The sequence below is a fragment of the Poecilia reticulata genome, chromosome 10, assembly GCF_904066995.2.
Source record: "Poecilia reticulata chromosome 10, P_reticulata-male-v2, whole genome shotgun sequence".
Lineage (NCBI taxonomy): Eukaryota > Metazoa > Chordata > Actinopteri > Cyprinodontiformes > Poeciliidae > Poecilia > Poecilia reticulata.
This window is the reverse complement of record NC_088839.1, coordinates 29,314,542-29,336,739: the sequence shown is the minus strand read 5'-3', so window position 1 is coordinate 29,336,739 and position 22,198 is coordinate 29,314,542. Positions and strand designations below refer to the sequence as shown.

At 40.2% G+C, this 22,198-nt stretch overlaps 2 protein-coding genes across 2 annotated transcripts in view; both read left to right on the top strand.

Moving 5' to 3' along the window:
- Positions 1–12,543, top strand: part of afg2a (AAA ATPase AFG2A) — a 110,298-nt gene extending 97,755 nt beyond the window's left edge. The window contains exon 16 of the mRNA XM_008421144.3: positions 12,245–12,543. Within this exon, the coding sequence (XP_008419366.1) occupies positions 12,245–12,424 (180 nt within the window). The 3' untranslated portion in view covers positions 12,425–12,543. The remainder of the gene's footprint in view (positions 1–12,244) is intronic.
- Positions 12,544–15,841: 3,298 nt separating this feature from the next.
- spry1 (sprouty homolog 1, antagonist of FGF signaling (Drosophila)) lies at positions 15,842–19,716 on the top strand. The gene is made up of 2 exons (XM_008421147.3): positions 15,842–16,515; positions 17,727–19,716. The coding sequence occupies exon 2, from the start codon at positions 17,777–17,779 to the stop codon at positions 18,851–18,853; it is 1,077 nt and encodes a 358-aa protein (XP_008419369.1). The 5' UTR covers positions 15,842–16,515; positions 17,727–17,776; the 3' UTR covers positions 18,854–19,716.
- The last annotated feature ends 2,482 nt before the right edge of the window (positions 19,717–22,198 follow it).

Below are 22,198 nucleotides of genomic sequence, written 5' to 3'. Positions count from 1 at the left end.
TTTCTGACGTTTCTTTCGATTCCCTGAACTCCATAAAAAGGAGACAAGAATCAATCCATCCATCCCTTTGTCTGTTCATTCACCCATTCTTCCATCCATCCTCCTTTCATTTTTTTCATCCGTCCGTTCATCCATCCACCAATCATCTGTCTTTCCTTCAATCCATCATCCATCCATCAATACATTCATCCATACATCCATAAATCCATCTTTTATGCAAGTCTTCATCTATTTTTTATCTATCCATTCATCTAACCATCTGTCATCCATCTATCTGTCTCTGTAGAAATTTCTACAATAAACTTTGATATCATAGTAAACTTTTATATTGGGCTGAAGATGTATGGAGAACTCTGAAAATTTGAGTTTGAAGAAATACATAACATTTTGGTATAAAAATCCATTCAACTGTGTTTTTTCCATATTAACATGAAAAATATTCTCTTCTTAATTTGCTATTTTATTCAGTTAATGTCATATTTTTTCTAAAAAGTATCTGAGAAGACTGAAATAATATTTGCAGAGGAGGATCTCATGGATCCCCCCCCCCATGGAGCTTGATTGACATGTGACCTCTAGGAAGCAGAGTGCAAAAACACTGCAGTAATGAGCTCTTGGCAGACGTTGACAACTTGTTGACAAAAAGAAGGGGAAGAAAAAACAAGATTCCCATGCACGGCACGTTTAGCTCAGAAGTGGAAGTTGCCATTATGGAGGTGGTGATAACCAGCAGGCAGCACCAACCTTGCTGGGCGCTCTCCTCTCGCACGTGATCTCACGATGTTGCAACATCCTGAGCTCCATTCAGCTATGTCAAAAAAATAAATCTTCATGGATGACTTCAACCACGACTCCATGAAGGTCTTTTCTCTCCAGAGCTACTCGGTGTTCTTGGACACGCGTGTTTAACATCCATTAACAACCAGTGGTGCAACGGTTCCTTTAACCCCTTTTTTACCTAAACACTTGAAAGAGCAAGTAAATCCTGCACTTCAACAGGAAATGCAGGATGCTCAATATTAAATATTGAATATATTTACCTTTTACTAGGGGTGAGCACTATGGAATTCAGGTTTTATCAAAGTACTATGTGTTGCAATTGTGATAACAGTAAAAGTAAAGATAAGTACTATTTATTATTTCTGTTTTAGGCAACTGTGTGGTTTCTGGATGGCACATAGTGCCACAAACACAAATACTGCTTTTAATAAACATACCAATTTTAACATGCTCTTTAGGACACCAGCCACAAAACCTACACACTGCAACTGCATTTAATTATATTTTCTCAAATGTATTGATATTTATTGATACTCTTATTGAACAACAAGAGTAGAAAATAGTAAAACTAACTCTTCTGACACTGTGGACAGATATGGGGTGTTTTAAAAGTCATTAATCAAAATTGATTTAAAAAAAATTATCAATCAAATATCTCATTATAATGAGAAGTTTCTTGCGATAAGTAATACAATAAATTCCCACTCCTCCCATCTTCCCAATCTTCCTGTCTGTAAAGAGACATTTAAGTTTCAGAATCAAAGACTTGGATTTGGACAGGGCTCTAAAGACTGAACTCAGATATGACATCTGGAACTCGCACCTTATAAATTCTTTGTGTGATGTAATCAGGGGTTAAACTATGCTGGTAAGTGTTGATTATTTAAGTAAATTATTATTCATGTCCCCTCTGAGTTACCATAGTGTATATAAATAACTAGTTGTCATGTTAAAGGGTGCGTTTGTAGTAAACACCAGGGACTTTTGCAGAGCGTAGGCTGTTAATGATTCATAATAACCTGTTTATGTTGCAGCATTATGATAATGACCACCTTCAAGTTTAATTTATTTTTTAAAAGTATATTTTAGGTTTCTGAAAGTCAGTGTGATCAGCTCACTGAGACACGTATTTAGGATGTATGAATTCTTCTGATTGGCTGCACAGCTTTGTGCAGCACAACCCCATGCTGCTGTCAAGCAACAAATATATAATAATAATACTAGTAATAATAGTGTTTGTAGACAGCCTGAGGAGAAGAACTGTGTAAAAAGAAGTAGCCAATTTGAGCGCAAGGATAAATACATGTAAACTATCATCTACAAAATAAAAGCACTTAGGTTCTTTCTAAGATGTATCATCGGTTTGAGGTAATCCATTTTTAATGGTAAATGGTACATTTGAATTCAATATCCTGCAAAAAAGATGTTAAAAGTTGGGTTAATATAGCTCTAATAATAATAATTTGATGTGTTAGCTGATCACTTTGGTTCAAGTCTGATCTGGGAATATTTATAAAAAAAACTGTTGAATTGGAGAAAGCATCTCTGCTTTCAGCAACACAAATGTGTATAATGTTGAACTTTATACTGCGTTGTTGCATATTCAATTTATATTGTTGAACTCGTGTCTCTTAGAGAATTTGAGTCGGAATAGGCATCCAGGCTTTACAGAAGTCTTTTCCCAACAATTAAAAACCATAAAGTCTTATATAATGACACACACACAAGCACAAGTAAAACCACTCTCACAGGAAGACAAATGGTTTCCCCGTAACACCTGTTGTGGTTGTGGCTGTTCCTCCTCTGGCTCTGTGTGTTGTCTGTCTGATTTATGGCCCGGTATTTGTTGTTGCAAAGATTTTTATCACCAAGGACACAAGCTCCTAAAAGAAAGAAGGGGAAAAAAAAAAAAGAGAAAAAACACAAAACGTGTCATTGTGTAAATAATAGTGACGGTACAAAATGTGCAACAATTATATACAAGAAGAAACACAATCCTTCCCTTCTCGATAGCCACATAATCCTTGCAGGATCGCTGAGGAAAACATAATATAACCATCAAATGAATATGTCAGCTGTAGTGGAATGTATGAGCAATTCTCCAAAATACACTTTACTGTCTGGACTTATGTGTGTTATTTTCTTGTGGCTGACCACTGACAGAGTCACATAGTAGCTCAGACAGACGCTGCTGATAAAGAAAACACAATCAGCGTTCAACAAAGGAAGCGAGGAAAAAGCTATTAACACCTTTCTCTTGAATTCCTCAAACCCCTCAGTTCACTTCCACCCCACAGGCCTTTTGGCTCCTGACAGCGTGAATATGTTATTTTAGTTGACAGAGTTAAATAAAGGTTTAAAAAAGAAAACAGTTCCCCTTCTGTTTCAGGCTCTGAGGCTGTTTTGGCCCTTAACGGAGCCATGGATCAGAGGAGGCTTCCATTCGGCCCTAATTTTACATTTCAAAAATATAAAGCCTGCGCTGTGGTTTATGTGTAAGTACATGGTGAAGAACCAATTGGATTTTTTTTCTGGGAAATATGAACCATCAAGCGTGCCCAACACGCAGTTTATAATAATGTGGTAGAAAATGGGCACAAAAGAGAGAGAGAGCCTGAGCTAGAGGGCAAGAGTAAAAATATAGTGAAGGAAAAATATAAAATGTGATTAATTTATTATATTAAGATTAAACCTGATCATTAAAGTTTTTGAAAAGAGTCCAAAGACCATCAGGGGCCTCAAATAAATACTTGTTACAGCAGAATATAAATTTAATATGTTTTAAATGTATGCAGTAAGAATGAGAATGCTCTTAAATTTAATTTGACATGGTTAGATAAAAAAAATACAATTTTAATTTAAAATATAAAGGAATTAAGTTTACTCTTTAAAAGGGAAAGGCAAGATCAGACATCATTTAAGGAAGGCAGATGTTTGTGCTTCCTCTAGTCTCCTTAGTATGTGTTCAATATGCATCAACAGGCATTAGTGGTATACATAGACCACCTTGGCTGTGTGGTAGTTTTAGGTGAATCTATAACAGTGGTCTATAGGGACTTAGAAGTAAACTGTGATTTCATTAACAAATTAAAACACTAGTGCTATAGAGAATACAAATGGAGATGTATGATTACCGTTATTAAAGCTAAGCACTAATTCATAACTTAAGATACAAATAATGTCAATTCTAATAATTTAGTTTTTGTTTTAATCTATTAAAACAAAAACTAAGGTAATATGTTGCTCTTTTAAGGCAGCTACTCCCTCACATATACCTCCAGTCTTTTTCTTTTGATGCAAATTAACCATTTGTTTAGTTTATTTAATTTTCTTTCTTTCCTTTTGTTTTATTTATTGTAGCAGTTAAATTTCAGAAGGAATGTGCGCTGTTAGTTCATTGCTACTCTGGATTTGTCTATTTTCTTTAATGTTAAAGCCAAACAGGCAGTAAAAATCAATTTAAATGAGCTCTAATGACACAAGGGGGGTTTTCTTACCTGCATTGACTTTTCCAAACAGACACACACACCCAAACCGTTTCAGTGTGGGCGTGTTTGGTAAATATGCCATTTCTGCCTTCCTTAAGCCTGGGGAAAATGTGGTGTTTTATTGTTTGTATGAATAAAGGGCAAGAACAAATTTCACCCCCTAAAGCAGAGGCCCAACTGTACCCCCCCCCCCACACACACACACACACACACACATAATCATAACACAGTGTGGCCTCAGCGCAGGTGCGATCCCACATGGCTCTTTCCAAAACAAAAATTGCCTGAGGGTTTGGTGGAACAACACCTGAATCCCTTACATAGAAGTTAATGAGCAGTTTTAAGCAGAAAGCTCCCATTTCCAGCATTTTTATAAATGAAAAACAACTTAAATAATAATTATTATTCAATTATTGTGTTGTGCTTTACACATTATTTTTTATTTGGTAATATAAGCTGGATCACACTCCTATCTGTCAGAGGTGTATAACTCAGACGCTGCTGGTTTACAACAAACTGCAGCTCCTAACCAGCTGGAAGGATTCTGAGAAATAGATCAATTAAAGGTTGGGATACTCGATCTTGGCTGGTGTGGCCCCCAGGCAAAGACGGTTTATTATTGTAGCGTCATAAAGCCATCGTATAAGAAGTAAGAAACATTAAACTGTAGATTTGAAACAGCTTACATAAACATTAAATAAAGTATTGTTATGAGAAAGTTATAGTTAATTATTATATTTCTGTTTTGGTTTAAAAGATCCAAAGGTTTTGGCACATCTCAGGTTTTCAGGTAGTTTGTTCCAAAGTTGCTACTTCTGTCTTTTTTCCATAGATATTATTGACATACAGACTGTGACTAACTTATGTGTACATATTGGAAAGCTTCTGCTAAGAGATGTTGTAATAAGGCATAATCTGTGGTAGGGAGGGACGCATAAGCCTCTTTCACAAAACATTTCAATCTAAAAACCTGGAAATTTGACCTCTGACCTCCTGTTGGCCATTCATAAATCACAAGTGGATATGGTGTTATCCCACAAAGGTATCGAAACACAAGCAAGAGTCAGGTGACAGGGCATGTCACATTGTCATTATGCATAAAACCTGTCAGTTTCATTAGTCCTAATGATTCTTTTGTACTTTTTATATAATGTAATTATATCTAATTATAATAATTATGATGCATTTTTCTTTGTTTTGTACTGTTTGAACTGATGTATTTATTGTATTTATTGAGAACATTTGAGTAGTTTCAACCTTATTTTGCGTAAAATCAGTTCATCTACAATTGATCAGTTTTTAAAAGTTGAAAAAACTAAGTTCTAACTGTATCCTTGGGAATATAGATACAATTTTGTCCTTATTTTTAATTGTGAGGATGAGAGAGGAGCCAAAACACCTTGAGTTTTCGCTGCTTCTGTTTTCATAAGCAGCCATGTTTCAACAGAGGTGTTCAGTGACTGTAGCAGACAGCCTTCATCAACGGTTTCTCCTGATGCTGCCAGTTTTCTAGAAACTACAATAGTAACTATGGAGATGAGAAACAAACTTATATGTTTTTTTTTATGTGGGGGGGGGGGGGGGGGGGGGAATTTCAATTTTATTCCAGATCAGAAATAATTATTAAGCTGGACTGTATATTATGTACATTTTAACTGTTATATTTTCACAGTAAAACCTGATGTAACATGAAGTGACTTTTGGGAATTAAATTCACAGAGGGTCAAAATGATACATTGAGGCTGAAATGCACAAATATACCCCTCCTAATGTTTGCATATGTGTCTTCAGGGTTTGGTGTGTTGCAATTTTTCCTTACTTCGTGTTAAACAGGTTCCACTGAAGTCATATATTAATTCTCCAGAAATGTAGACTCCCACATGTTTTTGTGTGTCAGACATTTGATGTTTTACATTACTGTTTAGCCTTATTTAAATAGAAAAACATCCATCTAGGGATAATTTATTGTTGTAATATCAGATATTTTCCCTCTGCTCATTTTGTCTGGGCTTTAATACGGTGACGAAAGCTCACACGGTCTCTATTTCATCATCACACTTCTCTGCAGAGCCTAAATTCCTCTGCTGGGAGCACAAGCATGCTCACGTTCATCCACGGCTCAGGCACTCGACTCTGCTATTTATGATCATGTGCCATGTTTCCGCTCTCTCCCGCCCGCATGACGCTCCTCCCTCCGTGCTTAACCTCACCTCCTCTCTTTAACCTCCCCTCTCACTCGCCTTGTAATCTTAAATAGGTTTCACATGGAGTTGTGGTCAGGCCTTGTTTCTCTTGGCCGAGGCATGTCACTGTAGACACTTCCTCTCAGCCTTTTTGGAGGATGAAATGTTTTATTTCTGGTCGAGGCTTCAGGCTCTGCGCTCCACCACCCCCAACATTGTTTGATTTACGTATTATTTAATTTCCTCTCTGAAAATTGAATGCAACACATCCCTGTATTTTTTAATTTTACTTAAACTCTGGATGGCGGTAATATGCTGCTCTTTGGGCATATTTTAGGAGATAGATTCATGTAAAGCATAAAGTTTCCCAATAAAGCCAAAATAATCCCTGGCATTAATATTTGAACCTCAAGTTTTCTGCTTCTCTTTCACGTCTTCCTGTACCAATATAATTTTGGAAAGTGTTGTTTCAGGGCGATGCCTTGAACATTCACTTGATTAAAGAAATGATATCCGTTATTTCCTGTACTGCAAACACCACAGACTGAGATTATACCAAAAGATCTGATTATGGGATGTTTCTTCTTCTGTGGTTTTATAGTTTCTAATCTTAAAACTGTGTTTTAGGTGCAACTTCTGAGGGTTGAATAACTGAATTTTTTGCTAAGCACACATGTGTTTACTCAACACTTCCCAAGAATGCAAGTCTTTGCAAGCAGGCTGACGTGTGCATGTAGCGTGTGCATGCCGTGTGCGCTGTAGGGGGAGTATGTGTTTGTGTTTGTGCATGCATGCATGGTTGCGTAAAGATTTCCTTCAAAACTTGGATTAATAAACCAAATGCAATTGATTGCATGAGTGTTTGCACACATGCAGTTCTTTATATGTCAGCCAGGGCGTGTGCACCTTAGGTTATGTGTAAAGGACTTGTGGAGTGATGGAGGAGAGGTTTTTGGTGGGAGGCGGAGCAGAGGGGGAGTTGTCAGAGCTCGCTCCTGTAAATGTAACCGTTTGTGTGCGCAAGAAAGGGGCTGCGGGAGGAGTGGATGTGGCCCGCCGTAGACACAAGGGCGGATTGATAGTAAACACACACTCCAGGTCTAGTGGATCTGCAGCCAGCAGCCTGGCTAACAAGCCCTTCATTAAGGCCGTCTGATACACTCACTGAGCGCCTTTGTTGAAGTAGGAAGCGAAAAGTACGCCAGACAGATTTGACCTGAGAACGTTGGTATGTGCTGCCAACAGTCACAAGCTTTTCCCCCTCTCATTCCACCTTGAGAAGGATTTATTTTTGTCATGCTGAACAGGTTGCCCTCTAACTGGTGCAGCTTCTTTCCTCCTCCGAGTAAAATTTTGCAGGCAAAAATACATATTTGCAGTCTTCATGCAAACAATTCTAGAGTTTTACCTTGCAGAATGCAGTAAAAATGACTAAATCATAGAAGCACTGAAACACTAAGCACACCTTTGCTTCTTCAAAGTATTTAGTAGGGAAAGAAGAACCCAGGTGCTTCTGATCAAATGCACTTAGCTTATGAGAATTGCATCCTTCCACAGAGAGAAAGGCTGTTGATAGATGTTGACAAATTTAAGATTGCTGTCAAACTTTACATCAGATTCACCTTAAAGCTGCAAGATGATACTGGAACAGTAAAATTTGATCCAAATTACGCATTTATTTCTTAAGCATGGTAGGGAAGGAGTTTGCTGCAAAAACACAAAAATACATTAGAAGCTTGTTTCAGGTAAAGAGTTTCTCAATATTTATTTTAAAATGTATTACTGTAGTTCCATTGTGAGATTATTTCACTTATATTAAGATATTTTACCCTTTTTATGGAACAAGCATTATTTCACCAACATAAAATAATCATTGACCTAAAATAAGCTCCTATATCTTGCTGAAAAGTTACTTGTTTGTTAATTGTATCTTATTTCAAGTACACTTAGATGTTTGATTTGTTGCGTGATGATTTGAACTTGTTATGCAGCCACAATTTACAAAACAACCAGAACTCTTAATTAATCGTTGAGAAATAGAAAAATCAAAGGGTTGCAGTGGTCCAGTCAAAGCCCGATCCTCAACCTGATTGAAATGCTGTGGTAGATTCTCAACCTGCATAGAAGCTTCAAACCTTATGACCTCGTTTGAGATTGAGTGAATCATACAGTTGAATCATAGGGTATACATAGTTACTTAAACCCAGCTTTTCCTTTTTATTATCATTTAATAAGTAATGTGGGATCTTCTGTGTGCTTCAGGATATATTTTGGTGTTTTTAGAACCTGGCATTAGAGGATGGAAGAAGATGGTGTACAGTCTTTTCATTCAAACTCTTTTTTATTTCCTGCTGAATGTTTTGCTACTATTTTCTCTTATTTTAAACATTCTGGTTGAGAGTTGTCTTATCTTGCAACAACAGGACCTCCCATGCAGACCTCAACATGCTGCCATGTATCACTTGGTGCCTGCAGTGTCTTCTTTTCAGCTCGATATTGCTGTGTGTAGTGAAGCAGCATGATGTAGGGTGTAGCTGTGACTGTAGTCCAGTGACCAGCAGAGCATAAAGGCTGCTGTTGTATTCAGGGTTCTGGGTTGTGGCTCCCTATTGGCTGGAGCAGCAACAGCCTGCGGCACTGAGCGAAAATCAGCCCAGATTCATTTCATAACCCCATTAAAATGACTTCAGTGTCCAAACTCCAACATTCAGGCCAAAGTACAAGCTATAAATTAGATGATAATATAGAAAAGTTTCCAAAAACCATGCTGGGCACATTTATCATTAGTTAAACTTAAACTAATCAGCTATTGGGCCTCAATATCTGGCTGACTCTTTCACATTTGTGGTGCAAGAAAAGTAACATCTGATCTACAGTTATATAGACCTAAATGAATATAAACTTTCATTAAATATTATAAATATTATTAAATTAGCCAGATTTGCGGTATTTAAAGAATTCCCACTGGGAAGTAGGGATCTGCCTTTGTAAAATCAAATCTTTTGTACTAAAATGTATCAGTTACTTTGCTGAACTTCATGTGTTTTTGCTGTTTTCTACCTCATGTTCGGAAGCCAATAATGAAGGAAACAACTTCCTGTTCTGCAGAAACATCTCCTTCTCTCCATCCATCCATCCATCCATGTTTATAATTTCCATCTTGAAATGTCTGGAGGGATTTCAGACGTTTCAAATAAATTCCAAGTAAAATTAAATACAAAAACTCAGAACTCTCTAAATTTCTATCTGAGTTTTTACGAATGTGTAGAAATTCTGTAAATACTTAGATTCACATCAGACATGAGAAAATAGTTTGACAAAGAAAGACTTTTGCTATAATCTCTTGCAAAAAATATATATATTTTAGTGAAAATGTTGAAGATATTTCTGTTTACAGTAAATTGGTAGAATCATGGCAGCATTAGGATATATAAGGTGTTACTTTGGTTTTTGCTGTCTCATCAAAATTTTCTCTTGGGCTTTAACTTCTATCCTCATCATGACTCAGCAGGTTTTACCTTCAAACTGAGAGGCTCTTGATTACTTTTTTTTGGGTTTGCTTTGCTTTATGACTGGCTGCGTGCCACCAGCAGGATCTTGGTGTTCGCCCACCGGAGAGCCGCCAGCGCAGTGCATCGCTTCAGCCCGCTCCATATATTTAAGTGATTGCTGACAGAATTTATGACAGGACTGAAAAATGAAGTCTGCATTGCAATAACATTAAAATAGAGAGTTCTGCAATTTATTTGGCCTGCCACAAGTCAGCAATCTTTGCCACCGACCACACACACATACACACACACACACACACACACACGCACACATACCATTTCTGTGCATTTGCAGTTTTCCCCCTTCCTCCAGTTTTCCGTCACAGGAGCATGGGGGGCCCATCTTTAGGGGTATCAAGGTAATGCTGGGCTTTTGCCTGAGTTCAGGAATGCCTTCACATCTACAAACAGCCCGGCTCTTTTGCTCGTCCTGTTTGCCTTTGTGGCTTGGTGTTTTTTAAGGTCCGTACGAGCAAACACTCAGCAGGAAACACTGAGTTGTTGATCGGCCTCGCAGAACAGGATGAATGTGAGGGCTTGTGTGTGTTTCTCACACACCGTTTGTGTATTTCAGATAACTTTTTATTAAACCTGATGGGGGTGGTACAAAACAGTCGAATGCGCTCCAACGCCACCGCGGCTTGCAGAAGCTTCTGCATAAATAAGAAATTGCAGTTTGATTGTGCGGCAGTGTTTGTCTGTTCCTGTTTGTGGATGTTGCCTGGAAACTTTGTGAACTCTCATTGTTCAACATGTGGCATCTCTCTCAGTCGCCACTCTGCATTTGTAAACAGGCGGCGGGGATGCATAGCCTCATTGTTTTGCATCATTATTACTGACAGGCCTAAATGACTTGAATGATGGGAAGCTCTTATACAAAATTAACCCGGCCCTGCGTGTTTACCCTGCCTGAATCGTGCAGCTCATTGGCTTGAAACAGAAGAAAGGGGGAAACAGGCCTCTCACATCCTGACATCTGCAAAGCACCTGTCCCGAGACGTGCATGCTGCGAGCATTCTTGAGCGCGATCAGACCTCCATCTCCTCCTGCTTTACTCTCCGGCTTTGGAAAAACGCCTTGATCATCATGTGCTTTAACAATTGACAGTGTTTTTTCCTGTGTCCTACATGTTCGTAGTCCGACTCTGGTAGGGGTATCTGAGTGTTTCACTCGAGGATCATTTTAGGATACTTATAAAAGAATTTTGTTCATCAACAACCACTAAACCAAAAGCTGTCACATCGCCTCTTTCTGCATAAGGAACAGATACATTCGTAGTCAAACTGAACTACTTATATCCATTGAATTTTTTAACATTTTGCCACAGTATTGCCAAAAACTTTATTGCATTTTATTTTAAATGTTGGGATTGACCAGCCCAAAACTGGTGCATAATTGTGAAGTTAGAAACAATTTTCAATGAGTTGATGCTTAATAGAAACACCGTTTGCTGCATGTTTTGCTGTGAGTCTTGGGGTTTTTGTCTGTACCACCTTTACACATCTGGATACTGATAATTATGTGAAAAACCTCATTCTCAGTCAGATTGGATGTATCTTGTTAAAAATCAGCTCATTCTTCTTCACTTTGATTCATAAAAAGGGTCTGGACCTTCAGCTATTCAGAAATAATTGCATCCTGCAGACGTGAACTGTTGAGGTTTTAAACTATTGGATTTGATTTTACCCAATTGATGATGTTGGCGGTGACGTATGTAATGCACTAGCTCCATCGTAAAGGAAGCTATGCTATAAAACTACCAGAACATTTTAGTGCAGTCCCCCACTGCAAAGAGAGAAGTGACTAGCCAAAGACATTGCTGTTAATGAGAGCTGCAGGCTTACCATGCAATAAAATCTCTTAAATATTCCTCTTGATCAAACTTGAATTGCTCAGTTTTCTAATTAGGGTCGCTATTGTAATTTTTTCAAAACCAGGTGGCAACGACACGTTTTTTTCTTTAATTCCATCTTTACATCTGATGATCAAAGCGATGTGTGCTTAAAGAATCAATCTAAACAGTATTGTTTATGTAGATCTGAATTAATACATAAAAAAAATAAATCATTGTATTTTATTTATATGAGCAAATTCAACTGGATGTTTTTGTTTGTTGCTCAGCCTTTTGTAGCTCCATGCCTGGTGTGAACCGCAGCTCTGTGTTGTGAAGTCGATCACGTGACGCGGTGAAGTTGACCGCTCAGCCTGACAGCTGAATGTCTGTGTCTGTTTCCTGTCCCAGATAACAGCAGTATGCAGAGAGGCTGCCCTCCTGGCCCTGCAGGAGGACATCAAAGCTGCGCACATCGAGGCCAGACACTTTGAAAGTGCCCTGAACACGGTGAAGCCTCGAATCCCCGACTCGCTCATCCAGTCGTACGTCAGCTATCAGCAGCAGCACAGCGGCTTCTGTTTCTTCTGACAACGTCACTCTGGACTCTTGAACACTGCAGTAGCACACATATTCACTTGCTTTCTATGTACTGAATTTTGATCCAAATGTATAGACACAAAATAAAACTGGATATTTTGTGACAGTCATGAAGCCTGAAATCCTGTTTTTGTGACAAGATTTTTGTGTAATTCTGTTTCATGTTTGATGAGAAAAATATTTCCAAAATTCCATGCTGTATAGTACTTTACAGTAACTTGCAAAAGTACTTCAGGGCTTTTTATTGTGATTTTACTTGATGGACAAAGTAGTAAGTAGCAGTGAAGTTAGAGGGAAAAAATGCATAGTTTTCAAAATGTTTCATGTAATCTGAAAAGTGTCACTTGCATTTGCATCTGTGTCACTTAAATTTTGTATCCCTAAAGAAAATGTCAACTGCCATCAACCTAAGCACAACATCCCCACAGTGAAACATGGTGATACCAGTATCACTCTTTTCTCCAGCAGGGTCAGGGCTGAGTTGATGGGAAGATTGATGAGGCAGATATAGGAGAATCCTGGGGGGGGAAACTGTCAGGGGGCTGTAAAAATAATCCTAGAGATCCAGCAGAATAACAAGGCTACAGCCAGAGCTACAGTGGTTTAGATCAGAGCATATACAGTACAAGTGTTAGAATGGCCCAGTCAAAATCCAGACTGAGATGCAATTGAGAATCTGTGGTGAGGCTTAAAAATGAATGTTACTGAATTGTTAATAAAAAATTGACAAACTTTTAGCCTCTAGATGTACAAAAGCTGCTACCATGCAAGTAAATAAAGTTTATTTATATCAGAGTCTAAAATCACAAAGTACTTCACAAAGACATACTGTACTGTAAGTGAAACAATGCAGTTCTCTAGTTTTAACATGGGGGTCTGAACACAAACGCATGTAACTCCTATTAGTAAAAAACATTTTTATTCCTTTCTTTTCACCACTTTATGTTGGTCTGTTACATGAAATCCACATAAAGTACATTCCTTAAAATAGCCAAAGTTTGATACCAAAGCATTCCCAATAAATGGAATAGAATATAAATATCCTGTAGTGACTCTGCTCAATAGTTTATATATACACACACACACACACACAGTGTGTATTTGTTTTTTGTTTGTTTGTTTGTTTTTTATTTAAGTGCTCACAGGCAGTTATTTAATGCATTTAATAAAATAATAACCTGCTTAAACTTCCTGGTGCGTTTCTGCTTCCTAAACTTTGCTTCGTGGAGCTGCAGATCAGAATCCACGGGGGAGAAAAACGGTCACGGCTGGTATATTCATCTCATCCATACATGGAAAACAGGCTAATTGATGTAATCGTGAGATTTCCGTCCGCACTTCCGACCACTAAGAGGGGATCCGGGCGGCCATCTGTCGCGGGATTTGCTGTATCACCAAGAGGTTGGATTTTTACATCCACTCATTACTGCGCCACAAACTCGCTTCACTCTCGACTTAAAGCCTATACGTCTTTTCGTGTTTTTTTTTTTTGTTTTTTTGTTTGCTTGTTTGTTTTGTTTTTTGTTGTTTTGTTTTATTCCCCAAGCCTTTGCTGACCCGAATTGGCGCCCGGGGTCATCCATCTATTGATTTTTCCATTTGAATGGGATAAATTGACTTTGTATTGAACTTCCTTTTCTCATGGATCCGGATGTAGCGCATCCGCGACACCAATCAAAGCAGACAGTCAGGAACAGAGGAGCGAAGGGAGGGGGCTGGTGGAGCAGAGAGGCGCAGGGGGGGAAGAGTCTTTCCCCCTGGCTGCAGGGCTGGCTTTTTCTTTTTTTTTTTTTTTTTCTTAAGGTGGTCTCAGACTAACCCGTTTCCACCTCATGCAAGAAAAAATAAATCAGCACATTAACGGAACTTCAGCATGATGCATAAAACTCACCGCCACGCATTTCATTTCCTCTGATGCCATGCATGAATACGCAATGGGAACATTCAGGGAGTTCAGGAGACATCCTGTTGATGTGTTCCTCCATAAATCTGTTTGGAAAGTCACGCAAATGAAGTCTGAGCTGTTTAAAGAGAACAGTGACCGTGAAAACTACAGCTGGGGGATTGAATGTGGATTTTCAATGTGAGACCTGGCAAAATGCAAAGTTTTTCTTAAAAAAAAAAAAAAAAAAAAAAAAAGTCTGAAAAAGAAAATGCAGATTGCAGCTTTTGTGTATTTGGGTTGATGACATCACAAGAGGCAGTGATGGCTCAAGCTGACCCTCTTTCTTAGCCATTATTCTTATGTTTCTAAGAGATGGAGTATCCCAGTCACAGACAAAGAAGAGTAGACGTAACATTGTGCTTTCCTTCAAACATGAGTGTGTCCGCCATATTGTGAGAGGCAAATTTGACCTGGGAACCCACACAAGTCTGCTGGGAAGCAAAGTTTTCTGAATAAAAGAATCACTACAAAGTTTTGTTTAGCTACCCAAATAAGTGTTCATTTTGGTTCTAGTAATGGTATCTATTAAGATAAAAAAACAATATGCAAATCAAGACAACACAGGGCAACCAATATGAACCTCACTGACCTTAAAATGGACACTCAACTCACTCAACTCATCTCTATAAATACAACAGATTTCATTTGTAATCAGCTTCAGCTACTCTGTTGAAAAATATTTTATAGTAAACATTTTATATATCCCATCAACAGCAAATTTCCAGCCCATTTTCCACATAAATGGAACCTCATGTGTAAATAATGACTGATACTAGATAATTGTATCAGGAATTACAGCTAATCTTAATTACAATTTCAAACATCATAAATAAGATTTGTTTGATTTTAAAGTCCATTTAAATACAAATACCATAGTATTATGATGAAAATAAGTAAAAAAAGAAGGAAAAAATTGTTTTGAACCAGTATGTTTTTTCACAGTAGCTACATTACCAAAACCCCCTTTTAAAGTACACTACATTTTTTCCTTCCACACAATTTTCTATTAAAGTGCCTTGAATTAGTAGCGTCTGTGAGCGGACTATTTCTTTACCTGAAACATTGTTTCTGTAATCACTTTTGTAATATTTTCTTTTTTACATCTTGGTATTTTATTAGTTTGTAAGCAATTAACATGAAAATGAACAGAAATGAAAAAAATGTATGTAATGTAATGTAATGTATGTAATAGAACTATAAATTTAAAAAAATGGCAGAGCTGGTACAAAAGTTCTAAAAAAAAAATTAAATTATGAAGCAAATATTAGAATAAAGATGATATAAATAAACCACCCGGGGCGCTCATTGCATAACTATTAGTCATATTAACCTCATTCATGTCATTAATCATAACAATCGGAAAGTAGTTGTTTCTGCCGCTGCCTGGTCCTCCTCCTCCTCCTCCTCCTCCTCCTCCTCCTCTTCCTCAGCTCAGAATGGAAAACCCGTTCCACCTTAACTCAGCGCGCCCTCTCTCTCCATCGGCCGGCCTTCCACATCTGCCCAATGAATCAGGAGCGGATGCGGTGTATCCTTTTTCAGAGCCGTGAATGGCCAATGGGAGTTGGCTTGTGGAGCAAACACAGAGCGCTTCGTTCCCATTCATTCAGAGCAGAACAGGCCCACAGAGCTGGAGGGAGCGCACACAGGACGCAGCGTTTTGTTTTTCCTGCTCCTTCCTCCGCACCGCTGCGCAGATCGAACTAGAAATAAAGGCCAGATCGCAGTCGGTGCTCACAGCAGTGTTGGATATAAACTCGCATTCCACCTGGACGTGTTTTTGTTTTTTTTTCTCCTTCTCTGCAACTCTTCCAACGGGACTCCTTCAACTCGCATTTACAGCTCGGCCTCCACAAGTGCGTAGCAGCTCCCCACGGGTGACTTGTGTCTTTTCTTCATCAGAGCTCCGCCGTGGATCTATGCATGCGCACCCAGCGCTGAACTTTTTCTCCACGCAGACACCGAAAACAAAAGGAATAACGCAGTAAAAAGGGATACTTTCGAGCTTGGATTATCAAACTCAATGTTATGCGTTAGACCTCGCAGTCCGCGGTTGGACATTGACCTTTTCCTGTTGGATGGAGTTTTGCTAAATTGTTTGGTTGATGGATTCCACGTTATGGATGCTTGCATATAGGTAAGCGCTCTCCTGTCGGGTTTTTTGTGTAATTTATGTTGCGTTTTCGGTTATTTGTTGGTCTATTAAGGCGCAGGAAGCACGCTGGGCTCCGATCTGAACGTCCAGGCACAGTTGCGCATGAATGCTCGGACTTTCCGTGACATTTTCACGGTGTTTGGTTGATGGATCTCCATGCCCGTGTCGCTCCGTGACTGCACTGTAATAAACACCCCTCCCCCACCCACGGCGGTTGTTTTCATTCATAAGTTCCTCCGTGTCTCTGGAAGCGTCCTGATCTCTTGACTCCCGAGTGTTTTCCACGGGATCCCGTTTTTATCTCTCCTTTCTGCTCAGATTAACGCGCTTTGCGTCGATCATCCAAACGAGGTGCGCGAATTCACGCAGGAGAACAGACCAGGAAAGACTCTGTTTATTTGCCAAACAGCAAAAAATCGATCTTTTTAGTGTGTTGAGTTAAGCAGACAGAGAAAGGCTTCATGTGTTTTTGTGTCAGTCCTGCTGCCTTTCGGCCTCCTGCAGGTTGACGTTTGCTTCAGAACACCCTGAAGGCTAAAACTCAAATTCCTGCCCGTATTTATGGTGTAAACATGCACATCAGGGGAAGTATTTGCACTATAATAACTCCCAAAATCTACTTTGCCAAAACACATTTTAACCCTCCATCCCTCCCAAACAGAGTGAATTTGCCCTGACCTTATTTATTCCCAATGCTGTAGTTTTGCCCCCCATGTCTCTGAGCTTCTCCTCGGTGTTGTAATAGAATACTAAGTGAGGCAGCTCATTTAGTTCCCTTGGATCGTGTCCTCATTTCGTCGCTGCGCTGCATTTAAATGTTAACTAGTCATAGAAATGTAAATGAGGAGGGGAAGTGTTTGTAGGGCCTGTTGAAGTTTGGATCTGTGTGTGTTGGGAAGGAAAGTCTCAAAAAGTCTCGTTAATACTCAACTTTTCCTCCTCACTTCACCGGATCAGAAGTTAAGGAGTGTTTAAAAGAGAAATATGGACTTGACATAATTTAATCCTGTTTTTATGATGCAATTTGGTAATAATGATAATAAGATGACAGCGCTGTGTTTCGGTAACCAGAAAACTCCTTAGAAATGTGTTTTGCCCTTCTTCCATAAGGGCAGTGTGTGTTTTCTAGAGTGAGCTCAATCTGATCGCATCTCCTCTGTCCTTTGTCTCTCCCTGGTCCCTTTTCCGGATAGGTTTTCCAATGCATGTCCACGGTGAATGTCGGAAGTGGTGATCCCCCCAGATGGAGCTCCAAAGTCAACATGGCCCCGCCGGATCATTAGTGGTGATCCAGCAGCCTTCCCTCGACACCCGGCAGAGGTCGGATTACGAGCGGGAGCTCCAGCATGCCGCCATTCTCTCCCTGGAACAAATCAAGGCCATCCGCTCCAGCAATGAGTACACAGAGGGGCCCTCGGTGGCGCGGAGGCCCCCAGCGCCCCGTGTGGCCCCCAGGCCCCAGGATAAGCAAGAAAGGACCCATGAGGTCATCCTCGTCAATGTGAACAACAACTATGAGCGCCAGCCGTCGGGTCACCACCACCACGGTGGGGGTGGCGTGGTGGTGGTGGCCTCAGGGCCACAGTACGGAGGCCCCCGGGCCCCGGGACTCAGCCGCTCCACCAGCACAGGAAGTGCTGCCAGCTCGGGGAGCAACAGCAGCGCCTCCTCTGAGCAGGGACTCCTCACACGCTCCCCCCCAATGAGACCTGGCGTGGGCCTGCAGCACCACCACCGGGCAGAGCGGCCCATTCGGACTCAGCCCAAACCCAAACCCCTGCTACAGCCGCAGCAAGGACCTCACCTCCACCAGCCGCCCCCAGAGGCTCCGCTCAAGCCCCCGACCAAAGGGAAATCGGACTTTGGGGTCGCAGCGGCCGCCGCCGGCCACCAGTTTATCTGCGAGCGCTGTGGGAAGTGCAAGTGCAGCGACTGCACGGCCCCCAGGAGCCTGCCCTCATGTCTGGCCTGCAACGGCCAGTGCCTGTGCTCGGCGGAGAGCGCGCTGGAGCACGGCACGTGCATGTGCCTGGTCAAAGGCATCTTCTACCACTGCTCCAACGACGACGAGGGAGACTCATGCGCTGACCACCCCTGCTCGCTGTCGCGCTCCCACTGCTGCTCCCGCTTCCTGTGCATGGGATTAATGTCGGTACTCTTCCCCTGTCTGCTATGCTACCCACCTGTCAAGGGCTGTCTGAAGGCGTGCCAGGGCTGCTATGACCGGGTCAACAGGCCCGGCTGTCGCTGCAAGAACTCCAACACTGTGTATTGTAAACTGGAGAGCTGGGCCCCACAGAGCCAGGAGAAACCTTCCTGATCGCTTCCTGTGAGTGCGCGCAGGACGCTCCCGATGTGGATCATATGATGACAGTAAAAACAGTGACAGTCACAGATTAATGTTTATCAAGCACCTCCCACATGACTCCTCTCCTGGCTGCAGAACACGAAGGAGCTACAAAGGAGTAACGAAAACCACTCAACTATTTTTTATTTTTTTGCTTTTCTCTGGATCAGGACCATGTTTTTACAGACCAGTGTTTGCCTTAATTCTTTCTCTGTCTGTTCCCCAACTCCCTGAATAACACTATTTTTTTATTCTAATTAAAAATGAAAAAGTGCTTCTTCCGTTTGAGACTGGCAGTTTCTTCCGGCCTGTGCCTGTTGGGGGCTGCCTCCCACACAATCTGTGAAGGACGATCTGTTTTAGGGCGATTATGTAGCTGTTACCTGGTGTTCGTAGCAGACAGGTTTGTTGCTGCCACAGTAAAGCCGTGGCTCCTCTGCTTGTGTTGCATTAACAAAAGCACATCCATCTCATAGTATTCTCCACTTGGATATGTTTCTCCTTCCACCCATCTGGACTGTTCACACTCATTCTGTGGCATTTTCCCATGTTTCTTTTTTATTTGTGTAAATTGTATGCTCCGTAAGAGGAATTTTGGCTATTTTAAAAAAAAGAAAAGAAAAAAAATGTCTGTCAAACATTTTTTTTTTGTTGTAAAAAAATATTTATTATGTGAAGCTCTATTATTTTATGATATTTATTGCAAGAGACAGTCTTAAATTTACTCATGTCTGAATATAACAAAATATCAAAAATACTTACTGAAAATTAAAGGGTGGCACAAAAGAAAACTATGTTAACTTTAATGCAGAAAATATATTAATTAATGAAAAATATGGTGCTGTGTGGTGTCTTGATTGAGAAGATGGGACTTGTGACTGATTTTGAAGAAGTTTTCTGCAATTGTGTGTGAGCGTGTGTGTGTGTGCGTGCGTGCGTGCGTGCGTGCGTGCGTGCGTGCGTGTGTGTGTTTGTGAGGGGGATTTCTGGCACAAAAAGAGCAACATGCACAAACGTCTTGCAACTTGAAAAGCAACTGTTGACATTCTGAGAAAGACTTTTTTGATGTGATTTTCCACAGCAGGCTTGAAATTTAAACAGCACATGTCACTAAAATGATTAGCTTAGCATCTTTACGTTATTCTTTTACAAAAATTATGTGGGTCGCTCACACCAGCCAAACGAGTCACCACGAAACTATGCTCTGCAGTTTATTCCCGAAACTTTAGTGCGGCTATATTGGGCTATTCCCAATCTCCCAAATGGTCTCCACGTTGCAGGAAGGCCTCGCAGGAATAAGAGCAACCATTACAAGTAGCTGGAGCCACCTGTTCAAAGATAATAAACCCAGGCTATCAATGCTTTGCTTTTATGGCACGGTTCCTGCACTAAAGGCAACGACAGGAGCCAATCCAGCCACCACCCAGACCCGAACACCCCCCTACTCCTGTTTTTTTTTTTTTGTTGGTGAATTTATCACTTTGGAAGTCTGTTGACCCCTCCAGCCCCCACAGCTACTAACTGACACCCACACACTTCTGCACCTCCGGGCCCCCAGGGGATGAGATCATCACTTTGAGTGTTGGTTGGTCAGGAAGAACCAACAGCAGTTTGGGAAGCGTACACTTCACCCTGGAGATTCCTCTGGGAACAGAACAGAAATGTCCTCCAGCTGGATCTGCGACATGGTGACGATGTTGCCCTACATGAAACATGTCTGGGGATCTTTGGATTCAGCACTTTAGAAATAAATGATTTTTCTTGAAGCTAAAACCCAAGTAGACAGGAAGTGTCTTGTTTTGTTGCTCAGACTCGAATCCCCCCTCCTCAAATGGGCCCTTCTCTCCTCCATGCACTTTTGGTGGAATGTACCTTTTGTTGCCTTGAATAGTTAAAGAGTGGATTAGCGATTTGTCAATTTCCTGCTACCTTTCAGTCTGGTAATTTGAGCCCCCCATTTGCTCCTGGCTTCTGGGTGATAGCAAACAATAGGAGGCCTCTTTTTTCTTTTTTTCTCTTTCTGTCAGGTTTCACTGTAGTTCCTCTGTACGGATTTAGGGTTAGGGGTGTATGGAGGAGATCTAAACTGTACTCAGGAGTCGGTAGACAGGAAGGCAGTCTTTACATAGCATTTTCCAACCTAAGTGAAAACAATACTTATTTTAAAATCTTTAATCAGGTCAGCTGTGAAGCCTAAGGAGTAAAAGTTTGCAACAACATCAGGGAAAATAAATACTAAACATTTTTCTCAGTAAATATGTTCCAAACTCACCCTGTATGTTGGTAACAATTTATGTAATCCATACTTACTGAATATGAAAACAATTAATCCCATAAAGTAGGTTATGTGTAGTAAAATAGAATAAAAAGAAGTCTTGAACACTTAAAGAAGAAAATACAAAAAAGGCATTGAATTTAAGAAACAATCTGTTAGTATTTAGAAAAAAAAAACAGCCTGCATAAATGAACAGGGTTTTTAATCACCAAGATATCACTAGATCATTTTCATAATAGGTTATAGGTATATAACCATTTGTACTGGTTATACACCTGGTTATACACCTATAACCAGTACAAATTGTACTAGTTATAGGTGTATTTCTAAGCATATGAATGTTTAAAGAGAGCCCAGTTAAATTCATAATCTAGAATTGGGAAGAACATTTAACCACAATCTAGCAAAGATTCAGTTCTCCTTGCAAAATAATCAGAAGAGTTGCCAGGACTCAAGAAGCACTCATGGAGAGAAAGACCTAAAAACATAACTGGAACATGTCATGTACTCAACTGCAGTGAGTTTTGTGCACTTTCACTGCTCAAGACTCAACCACTGAAGAAAAAAACATGTTCAAATTGCTTAAGCTGCCGAATCAAACAATACAGCAACAGTGGGAGAACATGGTCTGGTTAGATGAGACCAAAATGGATTTGGATGTTCATCCTGGCACCACACATTACCCATACGCGTACTAACATTGGGAATTTTATGGTGCGGGGCAGTCTCTGAGCACATGACTCAGACATTGTATAATTTAGGGAAGAACAAAGGAAATTTTAAAAAACTTGTTAAGCTGAAGGTGAAACACTGATAGTTTTTTTTCTGCAAGACAATGATCCCAATCACAACAAGAAACTCTCAACTGGCCTCAGACAAATTGAAGCTACTGGAATGGGCCAGTCAGTCAACCATTTTGAATCAAAAAGGAAATAAATGGAAACTTGAAGGATCTAGAAAATATCCTTTAAACATTTAATATTTAAGGACAGCTACAAGCCACACATGGGATCAATTTCTCTATCAGGGAGGTATTTTCAGAC

Excerpts from the sequence above, each read along its gene's own strand:
- spry1 (XM_008421147.3), top strand. The coding sequence starts at position 17,777 with ATGGAGCTCCAAAGTCAACATGGCCCCGCCGGATCATTAGTGGTGATC.